Source organism: Crocodylus siamensis, chromosome 2 (assembly GCF_052110815.1).
Source record: "Crocodylus siamensis isolate JL-2025a chromosome 2, ASM5211081v1, whole genome shotgun sequence".
In the NCBI taxonomy this organism is placed as follows: domain Eukaryota; kingdom Metazoa; phylum Chordata; order Crocodylia; family Crocodylidae; genus Crocodylus; species Crocodylus siamensis.
The window spans coordinates 271,830,285-271,853,052 of record NC_143396.1 but is presented as its reverse complement, the minus strand read 5'-3'; the positions used below and the strand labels follow the sequence as shown (position 1 = coordinate 271,853,052).

At 43.0% G+C, this 22,768-nt stretch overlaps 1 protein-coding gene across 2 annotated transcripts in view; it reads left to right on the top strand.

Moving 5' to 3' along the window:
- SETD3 (SET domain containing 3, actin N3(tau)-histidine methyltransferase) overlaps positions 1 to 22,768 on the top strand; it is a 91,501-nt gene that overhangs the window by 57,386 nt on the left and 11,347 nt on the right. For both annotated transcript variants that reach the window (XM_090033988.1, XM_090033989.1), the window contains 2 exons: positions 16,014 to 16,072; positions 17,127 to 17,241. In XM_090033988.1, the coding sequence (XP_089890114.1) occupies positions 16,014 to 16,072; positions 17,127 to 17,241 (174 nt within the window). The remainder of the gene's footprint in view (positions 1 to 16,013; positions 16,073 to 17,126; positions 17,242 to 22,768) is intronic.

Sequence of the window (22,768 nt, the reverse complement as noted above, 5' to 3'; positions counted from 1 at the left end):
GTGTTACTCTATAAAGTGGCTGGGCGAAAAGATAGAATGGCTATAAAGTCAGCAATGTCCTCCTTGCTACTTGCCTACTATAAAGACAATGAGAGATTTAAAAATCACTGTATGGGTTATAAATAAAATGAAGTGGATAGAAATGTGTGTGCACCCTTAAGATTGGCTAGTCTGAATTTCATGAAGTGAGAGGTTTTATCCAGATCAAAAGTAAACCATTATGTACTTGTTATTAGAGTGTATTTAAAGCCCCACCTATAAAAGTTTGGTGGGCCAGAATATGAGATTCTATTATGTTTTCCTAGCAACAGACTGAATATGGAAGATTTTACTTCCGCTTTATGCCAACACTAGCAGTTCTGGTGCACCTAGATAGCTGCAACTATAGCACGCTTGTATCTAGAGATTCTAATTGTGGCTTTTAAATTTAGTTACATTTGTATTGATGGTCTCTTATTTTGCAGCAGGCTTTTTTTTTTTTTTTTTAAAGGTTCAGTTTTATTTTAAACTGGAAGAATGTTAGAACCATGAATCAAGTATCTTCTTTAAAAACAACTTTTATGTTTAGTGGGGAAAAGAGAAGGTAGGAGAAGGGTGAGTGGGAGAACTTTTCCTTTTAAAAATCACAGTTTTGATTTTTGGATGTGGGTGTTGTCTCAGCCTTTAGACATTCATTGCTAAGATACTGTGTCAGACTTTATTTTAATTTCTATATGGTTTGGATTATGTTAAATTAATCTAAATCCCCTCTTCCCTCTAAAGAAACAAAGATGCTATCCTTTAAAACATATATGCCAGCACTAAACAAAATTGTTTCTGCACGTTTTAAACCACACTGGGGAGGAAAATTTATTTTCCATAGAAAATATTATGGTCTTTTAAGACATTCTTTTTTGGAAGATAGGATTCCCAGACCCTCTTTCTGGCTGAGAATGCAGATGAGCATCTGTTTCTAACGCCAACAACATTGTTGCCGCCTTGTCACTATGTTGCATTTTTCAGGAGCAGCTGGCTTTATCCCTAGAGATGTTGCCTCTGCCTGTTGTGAAATTGGGAGCCCTGGTAGAGATGAAGAGATCATCGTGTTACTTATAAGCATAATTTTTGTGTATAAAGCGTGGATTTATTGTGCAGATTTAATATTTTTCTTGATGTAACTGCACTTATGAATGTTCAATAAACTTTAAAATGTGATAGCAGACTAATGTATTTCAGGGTAGAATGCTCAAAGGATATATTCTTTAAGCACTGCAAAATTATACAGGGGACTTATCTTTCTTAAAATTAGTAATTTAACTAAATTAAAAAAAAGGAGTATCCTCTATAGTCAAACTTGGGGGTGTTGCGCAGCACAACAGAGGACTAATACGTGATGTGAAGTAAACCAACATTTAATTCTTTGTACTGTCATTTGGATGGGAGTTAGAGATGAAACAGTGAGTTCTGTGTTTGAAAAAAAAAAAAAAATTGCTATTTAATCTATAGCAAAGGGAAAAATGATAATGCAGGTAATAGAGAAAGCTTCCCTGTCTCTTCAAGCACTTCATTTCAGACTTCTACCCCAGCATTTCTGTTGTAGTTGTGATCCGCTGAATTAACTAACAGTGGAACCTCATGATATATATCTACTGTACAGAGGCATCATTGTAACACAGATAGGCAAGGTGAAAATATTAAACCTTGCACCATTTCAAGAACCTGAAAAGTAAATGAAATTTCCCAATATGTTTGTTACACCAAGGGCACATTATGAGAACTTCCATAGCAGCTAGCTGTATTACAGTATGTGTTTTATGAATAAAGTTCTTCAGATTCTAGAGCAATCAATCTAATATTTGTGGGTAAAAAATAATTTAAAATGTGACTTCAGCAAAGTACAGAAATCCTTTGCTTTTCACAGCAGTTGTCTCGCTTCCTTGCCACACTTACAGGATTTAATGCCACATCCTGAGTAGCCAGTAATTTTGAGTTTTCATGAGTCTTTTAATGATGGACTCTGTTTTCTTTTGGCAGGATGTGTGAGGTCAGGTGGGAAAAAAAGTGGGAAGGGAAGGGAGCCTGAATTTACCATACTAAACAGAGGACAGACTTGTTGAGAGTAATCATCATGCTTCCTTTATCCATCTTTGAGTTCATGAAAAAATATTTCAGTCTGAACCTGGCCAATGAACAAGGGATTTTGTTTTGTTTTATTTTACCTTTCTTCTCTCTTCCTAAAATGCTTTACTATGTCTTCCTAATGAAAGTTAAATATTTTGTTTGGTATCCCTTTAAGTATGTTTTTAATATATGTATAAATACAAGTTAACAAGAACTCTAGTTGAGGGAAAAGACTGAATAATCTGCACGTAAGATATTGTTAAATGGCAGGTAAAGGATAGTGGCAGTATAGTGTGCAACTGACTGGTGTACATACAATGGCTTCAGGTGGATTAGTATTTGGGCTGTCAACAGAGTTAAGCAGGCCTTCTGGTTTTATTTTTGATTTTTTTTTTTTTAATTGTGCTTCCCCCCCCCCCCCATCCTGCACCCACTTAGAGTTCCTTCCACTTTGTTCCCTGCTGCAGCCCCAGGCCTCCGCTAGTCCCCACTCACCCCAGCTCCTGCTGCAGCAAACCCAGGAACAGCTGACGCCACCTACTTGCACCACAGCAACAGCCCAGGGGCTAGGGTGCATGGGGCTGAGTGGATGGGTTCGGAGCACAGTGCAGCCCAGCAGCTGCAGGCAGCTGGCGTTGGCCGCTCCCAGAGCTGCTACTGCAAGGGGTGGGGTGTGTGGGGGCCCTGGCCCCATGACCCTTTCCCCCCACAAACTTGTTTGTGGGGGGCGCCTGTGCCAGTTACATAAAAGTTAATTTATCTCACTATAATGAATTTTGGGTATAAAGAGGGTCATCTCATAAGAGTGAATTTGCATATACAAAACCTGCATAAATAGAGGGAAACCTGTATTAAGATCATCAAGCTATTTAACATAAACTATTAAATTGGATGGTGGTATGTGATATGAAAAGGAGCGTGGTATTTCTTCACTTGGGTTCCCCTTCACAGCACCAGTGGTTCGAAACTGTAGAATTATATATATATCATATGGAAATTTTCCTTGGGTTTCAGTTTGGGTTTTGTTTTGGTGGGGGGGAGGGTTGTCTATGTGTTCCTTTTTTAATTTATTTTGTGTGCGTGTGTTCACTCTAGTCCACTCAACAAGATGAATAAATTTACAATGAAAATGTCATTATTACACTTTAGGATGGGGTGGGTAGTTATTTTGGGCAGAGGACCATTTACTGAGTTTTGGCAAGCAATCAAGGGCCTCATGATAAGCATCCAGGGCCAGATGAATATTAACTTTATAAATTTTTTAGGGGCTCCATGGGCCAGGTAGAATGCCCTGGTGGGCTGCATCCGGCCCACGGGCCACATTTTGCCCACCCCTGCTTTAGGACAATGGTTGGCAACCTATACAAGCCACAGGCCAGAACAACTCACCTTCAGTCCCGTGCAAGCTGGGCGGCTTTGGAGGCATGTCAGTGGTGGAGGACTTCCCCTGCAGTAGCATGAGCATGGCTGAAAACTGCCTGTCCATGATGCAGCTCCTCACTTGTAGTCCCTGCATAGATGTGAGCACGGACAAATCCCTCCAGCTTTGTGGGCTGGATTTAGTCCACAGGCTGGATGTTGACAACCCCATATTTAAAATATTTTGCATAACGAGGGACCTACTGAGTTTGAGGTGGCTACCTCCCAATTTCACGAGCAAAACATGGGGCTAGCAGCCATTTCATAGGCAGAGCATGGTGGACCAGCCCATGTCTCTGGCAGATGGGCCCCAGGGGTCCCCCCTCTTGCTGCTGATTGGCTGTGAGGGCTGTTTTGCAGCTCTACCCTTCAGCTGATTGGCTGCAAGTTTTATATGTTGTGGCTGTGTGCCCCTCACTGTCAATTGGTATATGATGGGCAGCCCTCATAGCCAGTCGAAGGCAAGAGTGGTGGGGGGGGTGGCAGCCACCTTGCCGGCAGCCTCCTCCACCCTTCCCACCCTAGCGTACTACTGCAACATCCTAGTTTCATAGTTGGTAGGGTCGGAAGGGACCTGAGCAGATCATCAAGTCCGACCCCCTGCCATGGCAGGAAAGAATTCCGGGGTCAAATGACCCCGGCAAGGTGTTCATCCAGCCTCCTCTTAAAGACCCCCAGGGTAGGAGCCAGCACCACTTCGCTTGGAAGCTGGTTCCAAATCCTAGCCACCCTGACAGTGAAGTAGCACCTTCTGATATCAAGCCTGAATCTACCCGCTGCCAGCTTGTGACTGTTATTTCTAGTCACTCCTGGTAGTGCTTGGGGGAAACAGAGATTCTCCCAATGCCTGCTCGTCCCTCCTCAGCCTTCTCTTGTGGAGGCTGAACAGGTTCAGATCCCTTAGTCGCTCCTCATAGGGCTTGCCTTGCTGACTCCTGATCATGCAGGTGGCTCTCCTCTGGTCCCTCTCCATGTTGTCCACGTCCCTCCTGAAGTGTGGCGCCCAGAACTGGATGCAGTGGTCCAGCTGCGGCCTAATCAGTGCCGCACAGAGGGGGAGGATCACCGCCTCGGACCTGGTCATGATGCATCTGTGGATGCATGACAAGGTGCAGTTGGCCTTCCTGACCACAGCCTCACACTGTCGGCCCATGTTCATTTTGGCATCAATAATGGCTCCAAGATCCTTTTCTGCCTCTGTACTGACGAAAAGGGAGTTCCCCAGCCTGTAGGTATGCTGCTGGTTCTTCTTCCCCAGGTGCAGTACCTTACACTTGTCAGTGTTGAAACCCATCCTGTTCTCATCCGCCCACCCCTGTAACCTGTCTAGGTATGATTTGCAGCCTATTCCTCCCTTCTAGCATGCCCACTTCTCCCCACATATTGGTGCCATCTGTGAATTTGAACTGGGTGCTTTTTACACCCCCATCCAAGTCACTGATGAAGATGTTGAACAGCGCAGGCCTGAGACCGAGCCCTGGGGGACCCCACTGCCCACATCCCTCCAGGTCGAATAAGACCCATCCACCCCCATTCTCTGGGTGCGGCCCTCCAGCCAACTAGTGATCCATTTGACTGTGTAGGTGTTGATGCCACAGTCTCCTAGTTTTTTAATGAGAATGGGGTGAGAGACAGCGTTGAAGGTTTTCCTAAAGTCAAGGAAGACTACGTCCATGGCTACCCCTGTGTCTAAAGATTTTGTGACCTGGTCATAGAAGGCCACCAGGTTGGTCTGGCAGTACCTGCCTCTAATGAACCCATGTTGGTTGCCCCTAAGCATAATCTCCCCTGCTGGCCCCTTGCATACATGCTTCAGGATAATTCTCTCAAAAAGTTTAACCGGGACCTAGGTACTGGCCTATAGTTTCCTGGGTCCTCCTTCCTCCCTTTTTTGAAAATGGGAACCACATTGGCCCTTCTCCAACCCTCTGGCACCACACTAGAGCACCACGAGTGCTTGTAAAGTTGTGCCAGGGGTCCCGCAATGATCTAAGCTAATTCCCTCATCACTCTGGGGTGGAGATCATCAGGACCTGCTGATTTACATACATCCAGTCTCTCCAGAAGTTCCCTGACTAGGTCCTCACTGACCCTAGGCCTGGGTGCACCTCCCCTGGGTCCTACAGGGGGTCCTGGTGGAGTGGGGGAGGGTGACTCAGTCCCTGCTCAGAAAAATGGAGGCAAGGAAATTGTTAAATAGGTTAGCTTTGCTGTCTGGTGCGACGACTAGATTTCCTAGCGTGTCCTGCAGAGGCCTCACATTACCTGGTACCTTCTTTTTACCCCCTGTGTATTTAAAAAAGACTTCTTGTTGTCCTTGATCCAGGTAGCTAGGCCCTGTTCCATCTCTGCCTTAGCCTTCCTGACTGCCCCCCTACATCCCCAAGCAACCGAAGTATAGTCCTCCCTGGTGATGGCCCCTTCCTTCCATTGGGTGTGCGCCTCCTTTTTAGCTAGGAGACATTCCTGTAGGCTTCTGGTGAGCCATAGGGGCTTTTGCCCCCTTTTTGCCCCCTTTGATCTATGTTGGGATTACCTCCCTTTGGGTTTGGAGGATCATATCCTTAAGGAACGACCACTCTTCTTGGACACCTGACTCCCCTCCCTTCTGGGACCTGAGGATTATTTTCAGTAAGTTTGTTTGTTTTGTAGGGTTTTTTTCCTGCAGATTTCCCTGTCAGAGCTGGATTTCATGAAATCCCCAAGATGCATATGAAAATCCAGGGCATTTTGTATGTGAGAAAATATGGTATTTTTCTGACCACTAGAAAAAATGAGGAAAATTGGGTGGTGAAAGGATTTGCTGCAGGAATCCAATACTTTGATTCTCCAGAAGAACAGAGAGCAATAAAGGAGAGTGATGAGCATAAAAGGGGAACATCAGTTGGAACTGCAGTGCTTGCTCGTGTAGCAAGTTCTAGTTCAAGATCTAGAGCGCTTGGATGCAAGAGCCACGGAAGTCTTCTAGATGCTCTCACTGGCCTGAAGGAAACAGGTTTAATATCTTCTTAGTATTTCTGCTCATGATGGGGACTGAACAGTTGTGCTCTTACCTTTCCTCTCCTCCCCTCCCCCTACCCCTTTGGCTTTTCTTTGTTGTTTTTAAAAGAAAGCATGCACACAGTGTGGCAGAAAGCCACCTTGGTTTCTCCCCAAAATCTCTGCCCTGTGACAGTGTGATTAAGATGGGCCAGCACAGAGGATTCGCACCTCAGCCTATCTCTTTAGGTAACTTGAGCTGGCTGCATTCCTGAGAGAGGGGGGAAACCTGCTCCCTTTGCCTACGTGACTGGCATCAGTTACCTGGGTGAGGGGCATCTACCTGGTGGGCTGGAATCTGCCCGGCAACTGGTGATGTATTTCAGATTAGTTGGCCGACAGCCAACTGGAGCTGGCCTCCACTGGACCAGGTAAATGAGGTCACAGGGGCTATATAAGTTAGGACTGCCCAGGAGGAGGGAGCAGCAGCTATATGGGGGACTCAGAGGAGCATGGCCATCTGAAACTGGCTCTCTCCCCCAAAACTCATGAGCAAGGAACTGCCTGCCTCCAGAGGGGAAACTTTACCGGCCTCTGGAAGATGCTTGTGAGTAAGCTACGCGAGATCTGATTAGTTATCTAGCTGGCAGTAACTCAGATGCGTGATCAAAAGGCTACCTCAGCCAGACTGTTTGCTCTTTAGGATTTCTAGGATATTGCTCAGTCTTGTACCTTATTTTCACCCTACCCCTGTAACCAATAAAGTCCTCCTTTGTGACTGACCGGTGTGGGAGACTTTATTGAGGGGTGGGTCTAAATTATGCCTAAGAGACCCCTTAGGTCTGCAGACTAAGGGAGACTCTACTTTTGCCCCCGGACTTGGGGAAGTGCCCCAAGTGCCTGTACTGGGTCGAGTACCCGTAGGACATTAGGCCTGTGTTTCCCCAAGGACACAGGGCCAGGAGTGAGTCCAATCTTGGGGTGGTGGCAGCTATGTTACCCCCAGGCTAGCGAGTGTGCTCCAGGAAGGGGGTTGGCCGGACGTAAAGCACCCCTAGGGAGGCATTTGGAGCCTGGAAGGTGGTCGGGTGCAGGGAGGTGGGCGGCTCAACGCAGGAGCGCCCCCCTACTGGCCCGCCACACACAGTTGCAAGGCAACATGCTCCTCAAAGGTACAAATCCATTGTCTGTAGTGTGGGGTTATCCACCTGAGATTATGCCTGTATATCATAATCCTTTTTCAGTTCTTGTAATCAAATGGGAGGAAGCACCCTTTCAGACTGAAGAAGGGCACTAGTTTGGAAAAGATTAAGAATTATTAGTCTGTACCATGGCTGGAGGAGAAAAAGGCATCATTTTATGTCAGGCAAATTCATGGGTCCCCCAGCTGTTACTGATCTGACAGCCCTTGGGCTCTAAAACAGGTAGGTATTATCATGTTGGGGTGTGTTTATGGGGATTCTTACAGCACAGCTTTATTGATTTGGTTGTGGAAAGTGCAGTGAAATTCCATTATGCTAGGAAAAGTTATTCTACTCTGTGTACACCAGGTGGATCCTGCAGTTGCATATGAACGATATAAGTTCAGAACCGTGCCATCTGTATAGTGTATGAGATCAGTAGAGCTTACTGACAAATATTTACAGTACTCCTAGGATACTCATCAAGTCAGAAAGTGAATAATTTAACTTTAATCAGTTGCAATCCTGTAGTATCCTTTAGAGCATGGAATTCTACTCTGATTCTAAAAATTATGAACTGGGATAATCTTTCTCACCTTAGAAAACCTTGCATCTTACTATTTAAAAATAGCTGTATGTCTAGCTGTTAAATGAAACAAATTTATTGTGATATTTAGGTAGGAGAAATCTCACTTCAGCTGGCTTTTTTATTTTCTATCTACCATTCTGGACCAGTAGTTTACTTCATTAGGTTAGGTAGCATATATCCAATAGAAGATGAGAATTCTTGTTTCCCTGTAGATCACTAGGATCCTCTTTATTGAATTCTTTATTTTGCTTAGCTTCAGGGCAACTGCAGCCTCAACAGCTCCAGAGAGAAGAGTTTCTCTTCAAGGCTCCTGCTTCAAAGGATTTACACAGCTAGGAAAGGGACAATAACCAGCAAGTGCTGACAGATCTTCCTGCTTCTGGTCCTGTGTGTGTGCATCTTGTGTGTATGTGTTTTTCATACACCTACACTGTGGCCTGAAACTATCAACTGACATCCAGTTCAGCTTTAAATGAAATTTCCCTGTGTTAATGAGTACATTGGAAAGAGAAAAGACTCCATTGAGGAAGGGAAGGGAAAAATTACACTTGGACAAAAAGCAAACCCTTGAGCTTTAAATTTTTTTAAGTTCAAAGGAATTAAATCTAGCAATGTAGAAGCTTAAATTGTGTTTTGACTTTAAGCACCTCGAGTATCCTTGCATTTTTGCTTTGAAGGCCACAGTATAATCTCCACGCTGTATGGAATGCTTTCCTCAGATGATGGAAGTAGTAAAGGCTGTGTCTACTTCAGTGATGCCCAAGAGTTTCTTGAGGCTATTGAAACCTGATTTAGCAATATTGATGCAGAAATTGTCTTACTGCTTTTCCTCTGGATGTGAGCAATTGAAACTACTCTTCTCAGAACTTCTACCTTGTCTCTGTTAACAAGAACAGGAACCAAGGCTGCATTGGAGTGTCTGTCATCATGTAATCAGTAACTAAGCTGCAAAGCAATGCTGATCTCTTTTCTTGGGTGTTGATTCAGCAAAGCTGAAGTGTTTGGGCTGAAGTGTTTTGGAGAGTTAGGAACTTGATGACTACTTTTGCTCTTGTCCAGGTGATAACGTTCTGTAATGTGGAAGAGAAATTCTTCAAGGAAGTGCCATTATTAGTGAGATTGTTTGTTTGTTTGTTTGTTTGTTTGTTTGTTGATGATCAATATCAAAAGTCCTGGTGGCCCAAAATTTTTTTTTTGTTTTTTTGGGGTGTTTCTGAGGGCTTTTTGGGAGGCTTTTTTATGTGTGGTTTTTTTGTTCTATCTTTGTCCCTGCAGAACTAGGGTCACCATGTTACTTTTAAGAAAAACTGGGAGTTCTCCCCCCCGCCCGCCTTATGCCAAGGGAAGTCAGGCTGGAAGCATCTGGTGAGGGCAGGCAAGCTGTCCAAGAGGGCCCATTCCTGTAGGGAGCCATCAGGCATAAGTGCCCCAGGTCTGAGCTGCCTTGCAAAACTGCAGCTAGTCCAATGGCATGGGGGTGGCCACAAGGGCTGTGCAAAATTTCACCCAGCATTTCATTTCAAACCTGTTTCAATGTGTGAGCTCAAAACAATGAAATTGAAATGAAACAAAAGCCTTCGAAATGAAACAAGGGTACTTAAAACATTTTGAAAGTTTCAAAGCATTTTGAGTTTCGAAGCCAGGCTTACTTGGCTTGAGTGCCAGTCCCAGCCAGCAACACCAGCCTCCTGTCATCCAACAGCCAGATAGGGGGTCCACCTGCACCCCTGGGAGGGCTGCAAGGGCTGTGCCGGACTGCCCCTGGGGGTTGCAGGCCCCCAGTTTGCCTCCTGGATCACAGGAGGCTGGTGCTGCCAGCTAGGGCCCGTGGCAGCACTGATCTTCCCAGTGCTGGCTGTGGAATAGCCTATGGGGAAATGTCAAAACAGTTTTGACGAAAGGAAATGGAACAGTGCTTTCAAAATGAAACTTGAAATGAAAAGCAGTTCCGTTGAAATGTCAAAGTGGAACAGTGCTGTTTTGCACAGCCCTAATGAGCGCCCACCCACAGCTTGCCATCAAGGGGACATGGAAGCCTTCCCCTTCACTCCAGCCCAGTACATGCAAGCTCTCACCTGGCACAGGGCCATCTAGCACCACATGGGCTCCTGACTGCAGCACCAGGATGGACATGCAGACACGCACAGGGAGTGCCAGGCTCTGCACAGACCCAGGCACATGGAACCCCTGCTGCAAGCATGGCCAGATGCATGGCTTTGCTGCTCCCTGCATGGGCAGTGCATGCAAGCACCTGGCATGGCAGCAGCTGCAGCCAGGCAGCGTCTTGCTGCTGTTGCTGCAGCCAGGCAGCCTCTTGCTGCTGTTGCTGCAGCCAGGCAGCCTCTTGCTGCTGCTGCTGCTGCCGCCGCCAATTGGCCTGATCCAGCCTGGCTGGGACTGTAGTTCTGGGGCAGAGCCCAGAGCGCCTCCCTCCAAACTTGTGTTTTATAGGTCCCCACCAGTAGCTAGGAGGGGGGAACGGATCCCCACTCCTCTCAGGGCAGGTCTCCAGGCTTCTCTACTCCCACCTGCCCCCAGGAAGCCTCACTCTCACCTGGGCTTCATGCGGCAGTGCCTGCTCCCTGTTCCTGACTGTTGGGCTGTTAGGGGGTGAACTTGTGCAGTAGAGTTAGTTGGGGGTGGCTTTAGGGGTAGGGGACATGAGTGATCGCCCATGGCATCGTGGTCAGGGGGGACTCGCTCACACCTCTACTGATATCAGTGCTCTTGCCCCTCCCTGCTCCGGCCAATCCTGGGACTATTGCTTCAATTTTTACCAGCTAGCTGGGACCCCAAGACAGCCTATGAAATCCAGGAGTGTCCTGGCCAAACTGAAACGTGTCACCCTATGCAGAAGCAACGTAAGTTTTTAATTGCTTTATAATAGGAAGAAAATATTCATAAACACAACAGCTATCAACAGAAAAGCTTTGCAGAAGGACTCATATTTCATATTTATACAAAGGCAGTTGGTAACAAAAGTGTGCAGAGAAATCTAATGTTCTTTAAACACTTATTAAATACAAAGGTAATTGGAAGCCTTCTTGTGTTGTGTACAGTTGGCTATACAAACTGTCTTTAAACTGAAACTCTGTGAGCATAAGAAAATTAGAAACCTGTACCCACCCTTTTGAGCAAGTCCTTCAAAATGGGGACACGTGCCTCCACAGGCAGAGCAGATGTAGTCCAACACCAGCTTGCTAGGTTGTAATAATATAAGGTGACCATAGTTGTGTCCAGCCAAAAATACATGAAAAAAATCAACAGGAAATACTTCTCCCAAGAAAATGCAAGGGTGAGCCTTCATTTTTTGAAGTTGCACAGTTGTACCTCTTGATGTCAGTTGTCCAAGAGAGGGAAAAAATATTAAGTGGCTAAAACTTTTTTTTTCTTAATCTGGTTGCCATGCTGAGTGACTGACTGCTAGACTGGTAACATTCTAGGTGACTAGAATAGCAGCCTGTCTCCCTTCAGAGTGGCTGCAGGCAATCTGGCAGCAATCACTGCTACCTTTTAATTTTTCTAGTTATTTTGAGACATCTTTCAGCTGTCTCAAAGTGTGGCTTGAAATTTTGAAGGGGGAAAGAGGGTTGTTAGGCCAAACAGCATTATGAGGAAGCGTGAATTTAGCACCCAGTGGATGACTGTACACCACCCCTTTTTGCTGTGGCTGTCACCCCAATTGCCAACTCTGACAGTATTTTCACAAAAGGGTAAATAACTTTTAGTTAAATATTGCTTTTTTCTTCTGATTCTTTCAGTAGAATGTCAGGGCCTTTATTTAAATGAAGAATATTCACATCTTCTTGTTCCCATTTTAAATTAAAACAAAGCCAACTTTTTAAAGCTATTCAAAGCTGTTTCACAGGCTTGATTAGTTTGAATTAGGGTGTGTGTAATGCCAAATGCCTCATTTTATAGTTGATGCATAAAGGTCTGGCTGCATGAGTCTGCAGTAGCTGGATCTGATTTTGTTCCTTATTTGTTTGTTTAGTTTAAATACATGTCTGTGTGTTGGGTTTTTTTCTGATCAACCTGAAGAATTTGCATGCTATGCAGCAGCCATCTTCTATACTTTATTAAATATCTGTCAATTATAAATATCAAGGTTTTACATTAATGTCAAGATAGTACATCAAAAATTCATGGAATATGTGACTTTTTCCAAGGGTATTTAATACTTAATGCATTTGTGTCATTTTTCTTTCTAGATATATTGACAGGTTTTATTAAGTGTTTGTTAGGGAGATTTCATTTTTACCAAGGGACTATAAAGAGAAGCTGCATGCTAAATCAATTTTTTAATCAGAATATTGTTTTTTTTTGGTCTTGTAATCTATAGAGTTGGTTTTAAGTTATATTCTAAAATAGTTTGGGGCAGAAATTTAATATGACCAGATGTGCTGACTAAGTATATTTTAACTACTTTAAAATAGTTACTGTGATATTGTGTTGTGGAAAGTGTTATAAATATGGTAACTGTGTATTTATAATTTTATTTGGTCTTGCATCTTTTACTGTGAGACAGTATCATCTTGCCCTTTGCCCATATAAAATAAGTTTAACTATGTTAAGAAACAGTGGTCTATAATCTCAACAAATGAGGAGGGACACTGAGAGTTTAATGGAATATAGAGCCTTCACATATACCTCACATGTTGAAATGAGAACTCCTTTTTATAGTTACTGGAAGTTGCTGCTGGTGGTTCAGCTGCCTGTGTGAAATGAGCCAGTGGCTTCAGTGTAGTTCATTGTTGTCAAAATTCTGTCACGCAAACTACTCCAGCAAAATTTAATACTAATTTTCACTTGGGGTAAAGGTGAAGTACTCTCTTGTTGTCAGTAATAGATGCTCATTCTAGGTTATCATTCAGGCACACTGGCATAGTTGCTTTCTGTGTAATAAATGTACATAAGTTACATGTACTTTAGTGTGTTCAATTAATGTCTGAGGGCACATTTTTTCACTTGAAAAGAAAATTTGAACAATCCGACTTTATTAAGCGTTTTAACTTCTTAGTATCTTCTGACAATTGAAAACGGCTGTTTTAATACTGTTATTCATGCTGTCTGGCACTTGTTTTGGTGGGGAAAAGAAGTCTCTTGTAAGAATTAGGTATACAGGTTTTCCTTGCTTTATGCTGTACCTGCATTCCTGGAAAATGGTGAATCACTTGAATTTGCATAAAGGGAACCCACTTTACACTGTAACAAATAGGGATACGTTCCAAGACATCGACTACTGACCCCCAGACCATTTCTACCACATTTACAAAACAATTTTGGTACTCACCAACAGCAGACAGTACACACAAGCACAAGGCACTATTGTAATGGGGATGGCAACTACAGAAACACGTCACAGACCATGACCAAGGAGCACAGATCCACACAGACTATATTTTGGTGTGTGTCACTCCTACAATGCACAGCACAAAGCAGCTGACTGCGGGCTTCCACCACACATAAGTGAATCACCTAAGTGACTTTACCTCGCATATAATGAATTTTTAGTATAAAAAGGGTCATTGCATAAGAGCGAATTCACACGTACAGAACCCACATAAAGCGAGGGAAACCTATACAAGGAAGACAAATGCTTTCCATTGATTTTATCTACTTAAGTTAATTCTTAACTCCTTAAAGGTAAGGACTTTAGTCCCTCTGACAATGATTGTAATGTAAAAAAGCTTCGTTTTCATTCAGAAGTAAGGAATTTTGATTTGAAGGAAGAAAGTTTGGAAGGATGCTGGCCTTGCATGGCTGTGATGTGACTTCCACTCAAGTTCACTTGGAAAAAATCTAATAATATAATTTGTAGCATTGGTGACTACTCTGCTTCAGTACCAGTAGGTGGCATCAGTGCTACACTTACAGCATCTTGCCCAGTGAACCTGAAACACAAAACTGAAGCTAACATCAATATGACAGTTGTTGAAAAAGTATGTGGCTTTGCAAAAGCAAAATTCTTTGTGCAACCAGGAAACACAATTTTGTGAGCAGTTGAGAAGGGAAGACTTGTTTCTAGATAGCTTAAATATATATGGATTGAATATAAAGGGAAAAATAATTAATCAGAAGTTTTCAGGTGTTTCTCTGTTCACAGAAATTTTTCTTTAATCTTTCCAGGCACAGAATAAGTTTTAGGACTGTGATAATTAATAGTTAATAATAGAACAAGACATGAATGTTCTAAGGCAATACTTTTAAATTGAAACTTACTTGGTTAATATCTTTAATCCACTTGTGAATAACAGCTTTCTTGGATGCTTAGTTCATTATACCAATTTTAATTTTTTTTAAGACTATCTCTTGGTAATCAAAATCGAAATTATGTTGCCATAAAGGATGATATAATTTGGGCACTGTAGAATTGTAAACAAATGTATATCATTTCAATTGTTACAATATTCTAACTCTGGTATTGGCTGACTGGATATAACCTGTCTCCTGAAGTATGCTGCCTGTGATTAAATACTGTGTTAATGCTTTTCTCAGGAAAAAGTCATTTTTTGTAAAATATCCAGTTAAGTTGGAATCTGTAACGCAATATCCACATTGTTCAATGTCCACAAAAATCCCACCCAAATGTGGAATTTAACAATAGGATTTTTTTAAACTAACTTTTTTTCCTTAAAAATATTACCCATTTCAGAGACAGTTCATCCGAAGGGTTAACTATAGGGATTGGGGAGAGCAGACACCTGGGACCTAACACCCAATTGGCAGTCTTTTGTAATATATAATTTGCCTAAAATTGCGCACTGAGCACAAGCTTTTGTTTTCTAATTGATTTACGGTTTGAGCCACTTTTACCTCATCCCCTACTGTCCTGCACACAGTGCCAGAAAGTACATTACAGTGAGAGATGATAAATTACCATGCACTTGTGATGCTAATGCATCAAGAGTAAAAACTGCATACTACATGGAGCTTCATGCATTAACACTGTTGCAAAGATACAGCCAAGCAAAAATTCATTTGTATCTTTAGAAATAACCATTTGTTCATTTGATCACTTACTGCAATCTACCCATCATACTTAATTGAAACTGAAGATTAAAATTATGCTGTTATAGTTTTCCATTTGTTAATTGGAACAAAGTTTTAAAGTCTCTTGAGAGCCAGATTTTTAGAATGTTTATGATACATTAAATTACTGTATTTTGGATGTTTCTGAAAGAAATTGGAATCTTTCTTCTAGATATGTGTTTGTGTACAGATGAGTTTAATGCAGCAAGCAACTAATATGTGTAAGGCACCCAAAAAACATCAGTAGTTGAGATTTCTGAAGTGTAATATACTCTCTGCAAATAAACCTTTTATGGGAGGGAAGGAAGATTTAGAAATTCATCCTACATATGCGAAATACAAGAATTGTAAAATTTGGTGAAACCTAATTTATTTTTGTCTTAGGTTTTCTGTGGTTGATTTTTCTACCTTCTCAGAGTCAGTCTACCTTAAATTTTTATTTTTGTGTGGTGTCTGTGGGTTCCAGTCTTGAAATATGAAGAAACAGATTTATGGCGGCTGCTGGGCACAACAAATTAAGTTGACAGTGATGTATGAGAGCATAATAGCATGATGATCCCTCTGTAGCGCGGCTGGACGCCTCCTGCTTCATTTGGCTCTTGTTAGGATCTGTTAGGCAGCTAAATAATGAAATTCTGCAGACTGATTTCTGATTTTTTTTTTTTCTCTTTTCACCTTTTTTTTTTTTTTTTTTTTAAACTTCTATTTTCCAGACCCATCCTAATGCCAGCAAACTGCCTTTAAAGGATTCTTTCACTTATGATGACTACAGGTTGGTTTGCAATTTTTTAAGTGAATCTTGAGGTCCTGAAAACTGAGATGCTTTGTTGGGTATATGTGTGGGAACCCTACTGTTACCATTTAAAATATCTGTGTATATCATATTGCTATACTTTTTTTGAGAAATGCCAAAAGGCACAGTGAATAAGTGTGTATGTTTTAATAGTTGCAAAGAAATCTGTTGTGGGGAAAAATAGTTAATTTAAGCAAATGGAACATAAGAGCCTCATGTGCAGTAAATAAAGTGCGTTAATCCACAGTGTAAGAACATTTACCAATGGCTTTGTGCACATATTTCCCAAAAGGTTATAGCTGGTATGAGATCTGGAGAACTTGTGCTGTACATGTGAAGTCTGAGTATCTCTTGGAGGTGTCAGAAATTGTGGGGTTGAGGTGAGGTTCAAGGTACTTGAGTTGAATTAAATGGTAAAATACCATAAATAATAAAGATTCACGAACTTTCCTAGAGACCTTGTATCCCTTTTGTGTTTTAATCACTACTTTGGGATGGTGTCTCCACAGTGTGCCTCTTCCAGTGGGGGCAGGCCAATTTAAGTGTCAGGTTGATCAAAATATGAGTAATAAAGTGTACAGAAGTAATTTACTGTTCAGCTTTCTAGTTCCTCAGATCATTTTTATGGTGCAGTTAGTTGACTGAAGTGTAGTACCTAGAAAATTCTAATATTTTGTGTTATTTGGAAATGCACAGTTTAAAAAATGTTTAAGTGGAGATCTGAATGCTGCTTTTTCATGAGGAGGAAGCTTCTCACGTTGATCATTCTAAACCATGGGTGGGCAGTTATTTTGGGCAGAGGGCCATTTACTGAGTTTTGGCAAGCCATCGAGGGCCGCATGACAAGCAGCTCAGGGCAGATTTAATATTAATTTTCTAAATTTTTTAGGGGCCCTGCAGGCCAGATAGAATGGCCTGGCGGGCTGCTTCTGGCCTACCTCTGTTCTAAACCATTGTTTTAGACTGGATTGTGTCTTATTAGCTGGCCAGGTTTAAATAATGACTTCTTGAAGTTTTTTTTTTTTCTTTGCAGATGGGCAGTTTCCTCTGTTATGACACGACAAAATCAGATACCAACTGAAGATGGTTCTCGAGTTACCCTGGCTCTGATTCCTTTATGGGACATGTGTAATCATACCAATGGTCTGGTAAGGATTTCTTTGGTGTGATTAGGAAATAATATAACTTTAATATACTAAGGAATTTCAGTAGTGTATTTTAATGTTGCTTTTCATTATGGTTCTTAAAATTGGGCTTCCATCTTTCCAGCTGACTCAAAAGCTGACTTTTCTAAAGAAATCTAATAATTGAAAGTTCTTGACATAGCAGTTTCACTTTCTCATGATTAAGTATCTTTTAGATATAATTGTAAACAAGGTGTATAGTTACTTTCTTCTTAGGTAAGTTTAAGAAGTAAATAGCTTTGAGAGAATTATCAGTTATGGGAAGACATCTTTCCTGTCAAATTTGAGTATTTCTCATTTTCACGCATACACAGTTTTGTTTCTGGTAATTCTGCCCATGGTATCCACAAGACTAGATGCATTTTATATTGAGAATATGAAAACAGATTGATGGAGGTTGTCTCTCAAAGCCACTCTGCCCTGGGTACCACTAGGGAAAGAGGATAGAAATTTGAAGCTAAGCAGTGCTGCCTGCTCTCTAACCATGCCCAAAGAGCCTTGTTATGGAGGTAGCAATGACAAGAGCAGAGCATACTTCAACAAAATCGGTTTATCTGTTAGCGCATCAAAGAAAAAAAGCTAAAATACGACTTTAGGGCATATTAAACATTTAAAAGGTGATGTGTATATAGAAAGTCAGACCTACTGACATATTTGTCTCATGAATTTTTACCAGCTTATAGAGGACCATGTCTCAGCTTCACAAAATGGTTGGTTAATGCATGAATTGAGGAAAATGGAAGTCCACAAAAGGATAGTCTACCAGCAGTCAGTTGATCATAAAGCTTCTGTCTGCTAAAGAATGCACACTTGATTTTGCATTATTTAGTGGGTTGAATAACTTGATGTAAACAGCAGTAAATGTGACTTGGTCTTCTCTATTCATGTAATAAAGTCCCAGTAAGAAAGTGTAGATCTGGATGACAGGACAGTGTATTGGCATAAGTAGAACCTAGGGAAGCGGACTGAAGTAGTAGTTTGCATATCTCTGTTAGCTTATGTTGCAGTAATATTAATGTAATGTTGCCATGATGGTCCAGGAAGAATGCAAGAAAGGGAGCAATGATACTTGAAAACATGTCTGTCCTTTCCAGCTAGACAGTTGGTCAAGTAAAAGGTGTTTCCCACAAACTTCACTGCCTCCGTCAACCAGCCATTTGAGAATCTGGGCAGGTGAAACATTTATCCCACTTTTAAAGTTGTGGTGGGAGAGGCTTACTGCAGTGTACCTTATTGCAATAAACTTTTAAGCTACTTTGTGACGCCATCCTGTGGAACCCAAAGCTCTCAAGAGCATGGAAGGTGACTCAGCAATACTTTTGTCTTTTAAGAAATTTACCCTAGAAGGAGGGGAGAGAGAGAGAGAGAGAGAGAATACATTTAAACCTAGACAACGAAGGTAGTATGCATACACAGTCACTTTCATTTTTTTACTGTTTTCCACAGGATCTAGTTCAAAAGTGGTATAGAGGGGACTGAATTTTGTTAACCATTGACCAAAAAAAAAAAAAAATTCCTCCTTGATGTAGAGTGCTACTCCTCCACCTTTCCTTCCTATCCTGTCCTTCCTGTATAGCCTATAGCCCTTGACACTCACCGCCCAGTCATGCGATGAGTCCCACCACGTTTCTGTGATCCCTACTATGTCAGGGCTGGTGACAGCTAGGAGGAGGGCGAGTTCCTCCTGCTTCTTCCCCATACTTCGAGCATTCGTGTAGAGGCATTTGAGGCCTCCAACGGTTGTGCCCACTGATCCCCTAGTCTCAGCAATGCCCCGTCCCCATCGCTTACCTGTTTCTCCCTTTTGACCATTGGTCTGGGCTCGCTGGCTGTTGCTGGGCCTGGCAGCTCAGGGCTACTCGCTCTCAGGATCTTCTGGGACCCAGCCAATTTGGTATCTAGGGACACTACCCCTTGTGCCAGCTGGGCTGCAGAAGCAGCATCCCAATTTCACTCTTTAAAATACCCCAAAATCCATGTTCTTCCACAATTAGAACAAAAAGACACTATATACATAACTGGGGCAGCAGAAGCACCATAGAGATGCTCTGGCCAGAAATCAGTGTCCCTCTGGAAGACCAGCTTCCCAGTTACCTCAGGGCATTGTCCAGGACCATGCCCTGCCCCACTTTTCCCCTCCAGGGTATTTTTGGATACCTGGGCATTCAGGTATCAAATTTTGAGCACGTGCTGCAAATATGCAGCACATGGAACATTTTTCAATTTGCCTCCTGCGCCATTTCAAACTGGTTTGGGATGCTGCAAGAGGCACATGAGCAGTGGCATACTGATTGGGGTGGGGGGGAAGAAATTGAGGGTAGTGGCTGGAGAAGCCAAGGTGCCTCCCGCATTTTGTGTCTGGCCCACCCACCATGTTGTGGGCTTCTTTTGCTGTTCTGGCTGGACATTCCAGGCACCGCCCCTCCCCCCCGCAGCTGGTGTGCTGCAGTGCTAATTGACCCACAGAAGTGCCATGGGGTGGGAGCTGGGGCCCTGCACAAGCTGATTTGCCTTGGGACCCACATCCTGCTCAGATCGTCCTGGGAGGAGGGGAACACGTGAATGCAGGCACTAGCCCCCAGGCACTGGATACCCATGGGACGCCACTACATGTGTGCACTTGTCTGGATGTGCCCTTATAATCTCCTATAAGACTACTGCAAGGCAAAAATTTGAAACATTAGAGGGAATACCTAGATTCTGGCAGAAGGAGTCTGTCTTGGGGGAAGCTGTAATGTGTTTCCCCAAACTGCCAGTCTTTAAAAATAGGTTTTCCAAGTGGAACATTCTGCAAAGTCCAATATAGCGCTAGACTAATTTACATGAAGGAAAGAATCAGACAAAACAAGAACTAAGCTGCTTCCTTCTCCAGAAGATAGATAAGTTGGCTCTTTCATGTTTTACTGCTGAAGCAAACCAGTTAGTGAATTTTAATTTTTGTGCAGAACACCCAAGTAGTGACCAAGTAACCAAGTTGCTTGGTTAGTGATACAGATGGTCTCATTCCAACAGGCAAAACTAAGCTTATTCATTCAAAGCTCTGGCAGTACCAGTAATCAACCTCTGACTGTCAAAATACAATCCCACTAAAGAATAACAATGAGAAATGCATGAAGACAACCATTTTGACATAGTTCTTAGATGCAGGCTGATCTAATTAGTAGTGTCAGAAGCACGAAAAAGCTGGATGGACCTAACTCCAAAAAAACCTGAAAGAGCATTTCATTATCAAGCTGCTAAAAAAGAGAACTGTGGGACAGAGCAAGAATAGGGATATTATAGCTGATTGACTGAAGTGGCATTTCAGTACCATCTTTGGAACAGACGATATAGTGTTCAGACCTAATCTCTGTAGCAGAAAACAAAGTTCTTGCAGTGGTCGGTGTGAGAGCCTTGTTGCACATTCATTTTGGGAGCCACTGGGAGCTTTTAACCCCTGGATTGTCCACACAACACCTGAAACTAGTTTTAAGCTTGCTTTAGGTGCCTTAAAGTTATGCCACTCCTGGGCATGTTCATCTTGGATCTATGTTGCCCACCTTGTGTTCTGTTAATGTGTGGTCACTCCCACCCAAGTTGTAGTCCTCCTGCATCCCAGGATGCAGTGTCCCTTTCCCTACCTTCTGTTTTTGTGTGGACAAACTTTCTACCCCCTGAACTCTACTGCCCAGGGGACAGTTCTGGCACCAAGCCAACTCTCCCTTCTTCTCCCGGGGGTGTACCTTCCCACCCCAGAGATGCAACAGAGCACATGCCAGCTAACCAGGTTGCAGGTCATGGGTGGGTCCAGGAGTGGGATTTGGGGGGAACAAGGTAGGGAACTGGATTGGTTCCCAATGACCTGGGGCTTCCTTTCCAAGGCAGGGGCAGTTGTTGGCTACAAAGCACCAGGTCACAGGATCATCATAAAATTCTAGTTTATTGGACGGATGCAAAAGTCAGACCATAAACCTTGGTGCTGATCCCCTCAAACACGCACACATTCATGTACAAGTACACGTATATGTACGTACACACACGCGCGCACGCACGCACACACACAAGCTAGCTCTGAGCATTAAGCGCTGGTGTCAAGATATACGTATCCCCAAGCACTGGAGTCTACTGTCAATGGCTAGTTGAGGCTTCTTTCAGTGTGATATTGCTTCAGAAGGGGGTCACCAGCTGGTCCTTCTGGCTGGACAGGCAGGGTGGGTCAGGTGAAAGAGGGTGCCCTTTGGGGTCATCCTTTGCTGCCTTTTATACCTCTCTGGCAGACTTTGACTCCCCAGTTCTCAGGCTTACCCAATCCAGGGGCTGTTGTCCTTGAGGGACGTCCCTCTTGGTAGCTGCTGGATGGCAGCTGTTAGCTGCAGGGGTCAGGTCCACAGGTATGTGCAGTCTCAGGAGTCTTTTGATGAATTTTGATTGATTCACTGTCATGATGAATAGAGCTCTGGAAGTGGTTGATCAGGGGGTATTTCAGCCCCAAGGGTCTGTTTCCAGCATTGATTAGTTCAAACGGGGGTTCCGTACCTTTAACGATGAAGTTTCCTGGCTCTTTATTGATTCTTTCCTCTCCTTGGTCTCTGATTTCATAGGTGTTAATTGCTGCTCATTAACATACTTATCCAGACTAGCTACTGTGTTACACAATCAGTCATGATTCATTCAGGGACCTGCTCCATACAGAGATTCCTGCTCTTGTTAACTTTGCTACATGGTACAACTTACTTTTGAACTTAAAGTACATTTGTAAAAGCATCTACAAGCTCTGTTTTCCCTACACCTTATATAAAAATAATAGTAGTATAATAAAAGAAAAAGAGAGAGGAAGGAAGAAAAGGTAGAAAAGAGAAAGCATCCCCAAAAGGGGGCAAATACTAAGAGGAGCTTTGGCCATATGAAGGAGCTTCACATTGGGGCAGACAAAAGGGTTTCTTGCTACACAGTAGCTCCCCTAAAAGCACCTTCCCTCACTGCTCCCACCTCCCATCCACCCTGGGAAACATAACCAGCACTTCCCCACACCAAAATGACAGATCTGACTTTGTTAAAACATGAGACCTTTTTAAATTAACTTCCTTATTTCTTTTTAAATTATTTTTTTTTTATATACAGTATAAGCTCATAAATCCAGCATGCTCGGGACTGAGCGCCTGCCGGAAATGTGAAAATTCCGTTTTTTGAAAATGGAGCGGTGGCAGGGGGAGAGGGGAAGTAGCAGTGGTCAGTCCCAGAGCAGTGGGCCGTACATGGAGCGGGGTGGTGGATAACAGCGGCAGCCGCCATGTGCAAGCTTCCGGGGAGCAGAGAGAAAAGCTTAAAATGTGCCGGATTTTCGAGAATTCATTTTTTGAGATCCAGATTTATGAGATTAATGCTGTATATTTTTATCTTATGCTTCATTTCACCACCCTTCCCCTATGTCTGTTTTCTTTTTACTTCCCAGTTCATTTATCCACCCCTATCTCATTAACTCGCCACCTCCCAGTTTCACGTTCCTGCCCCT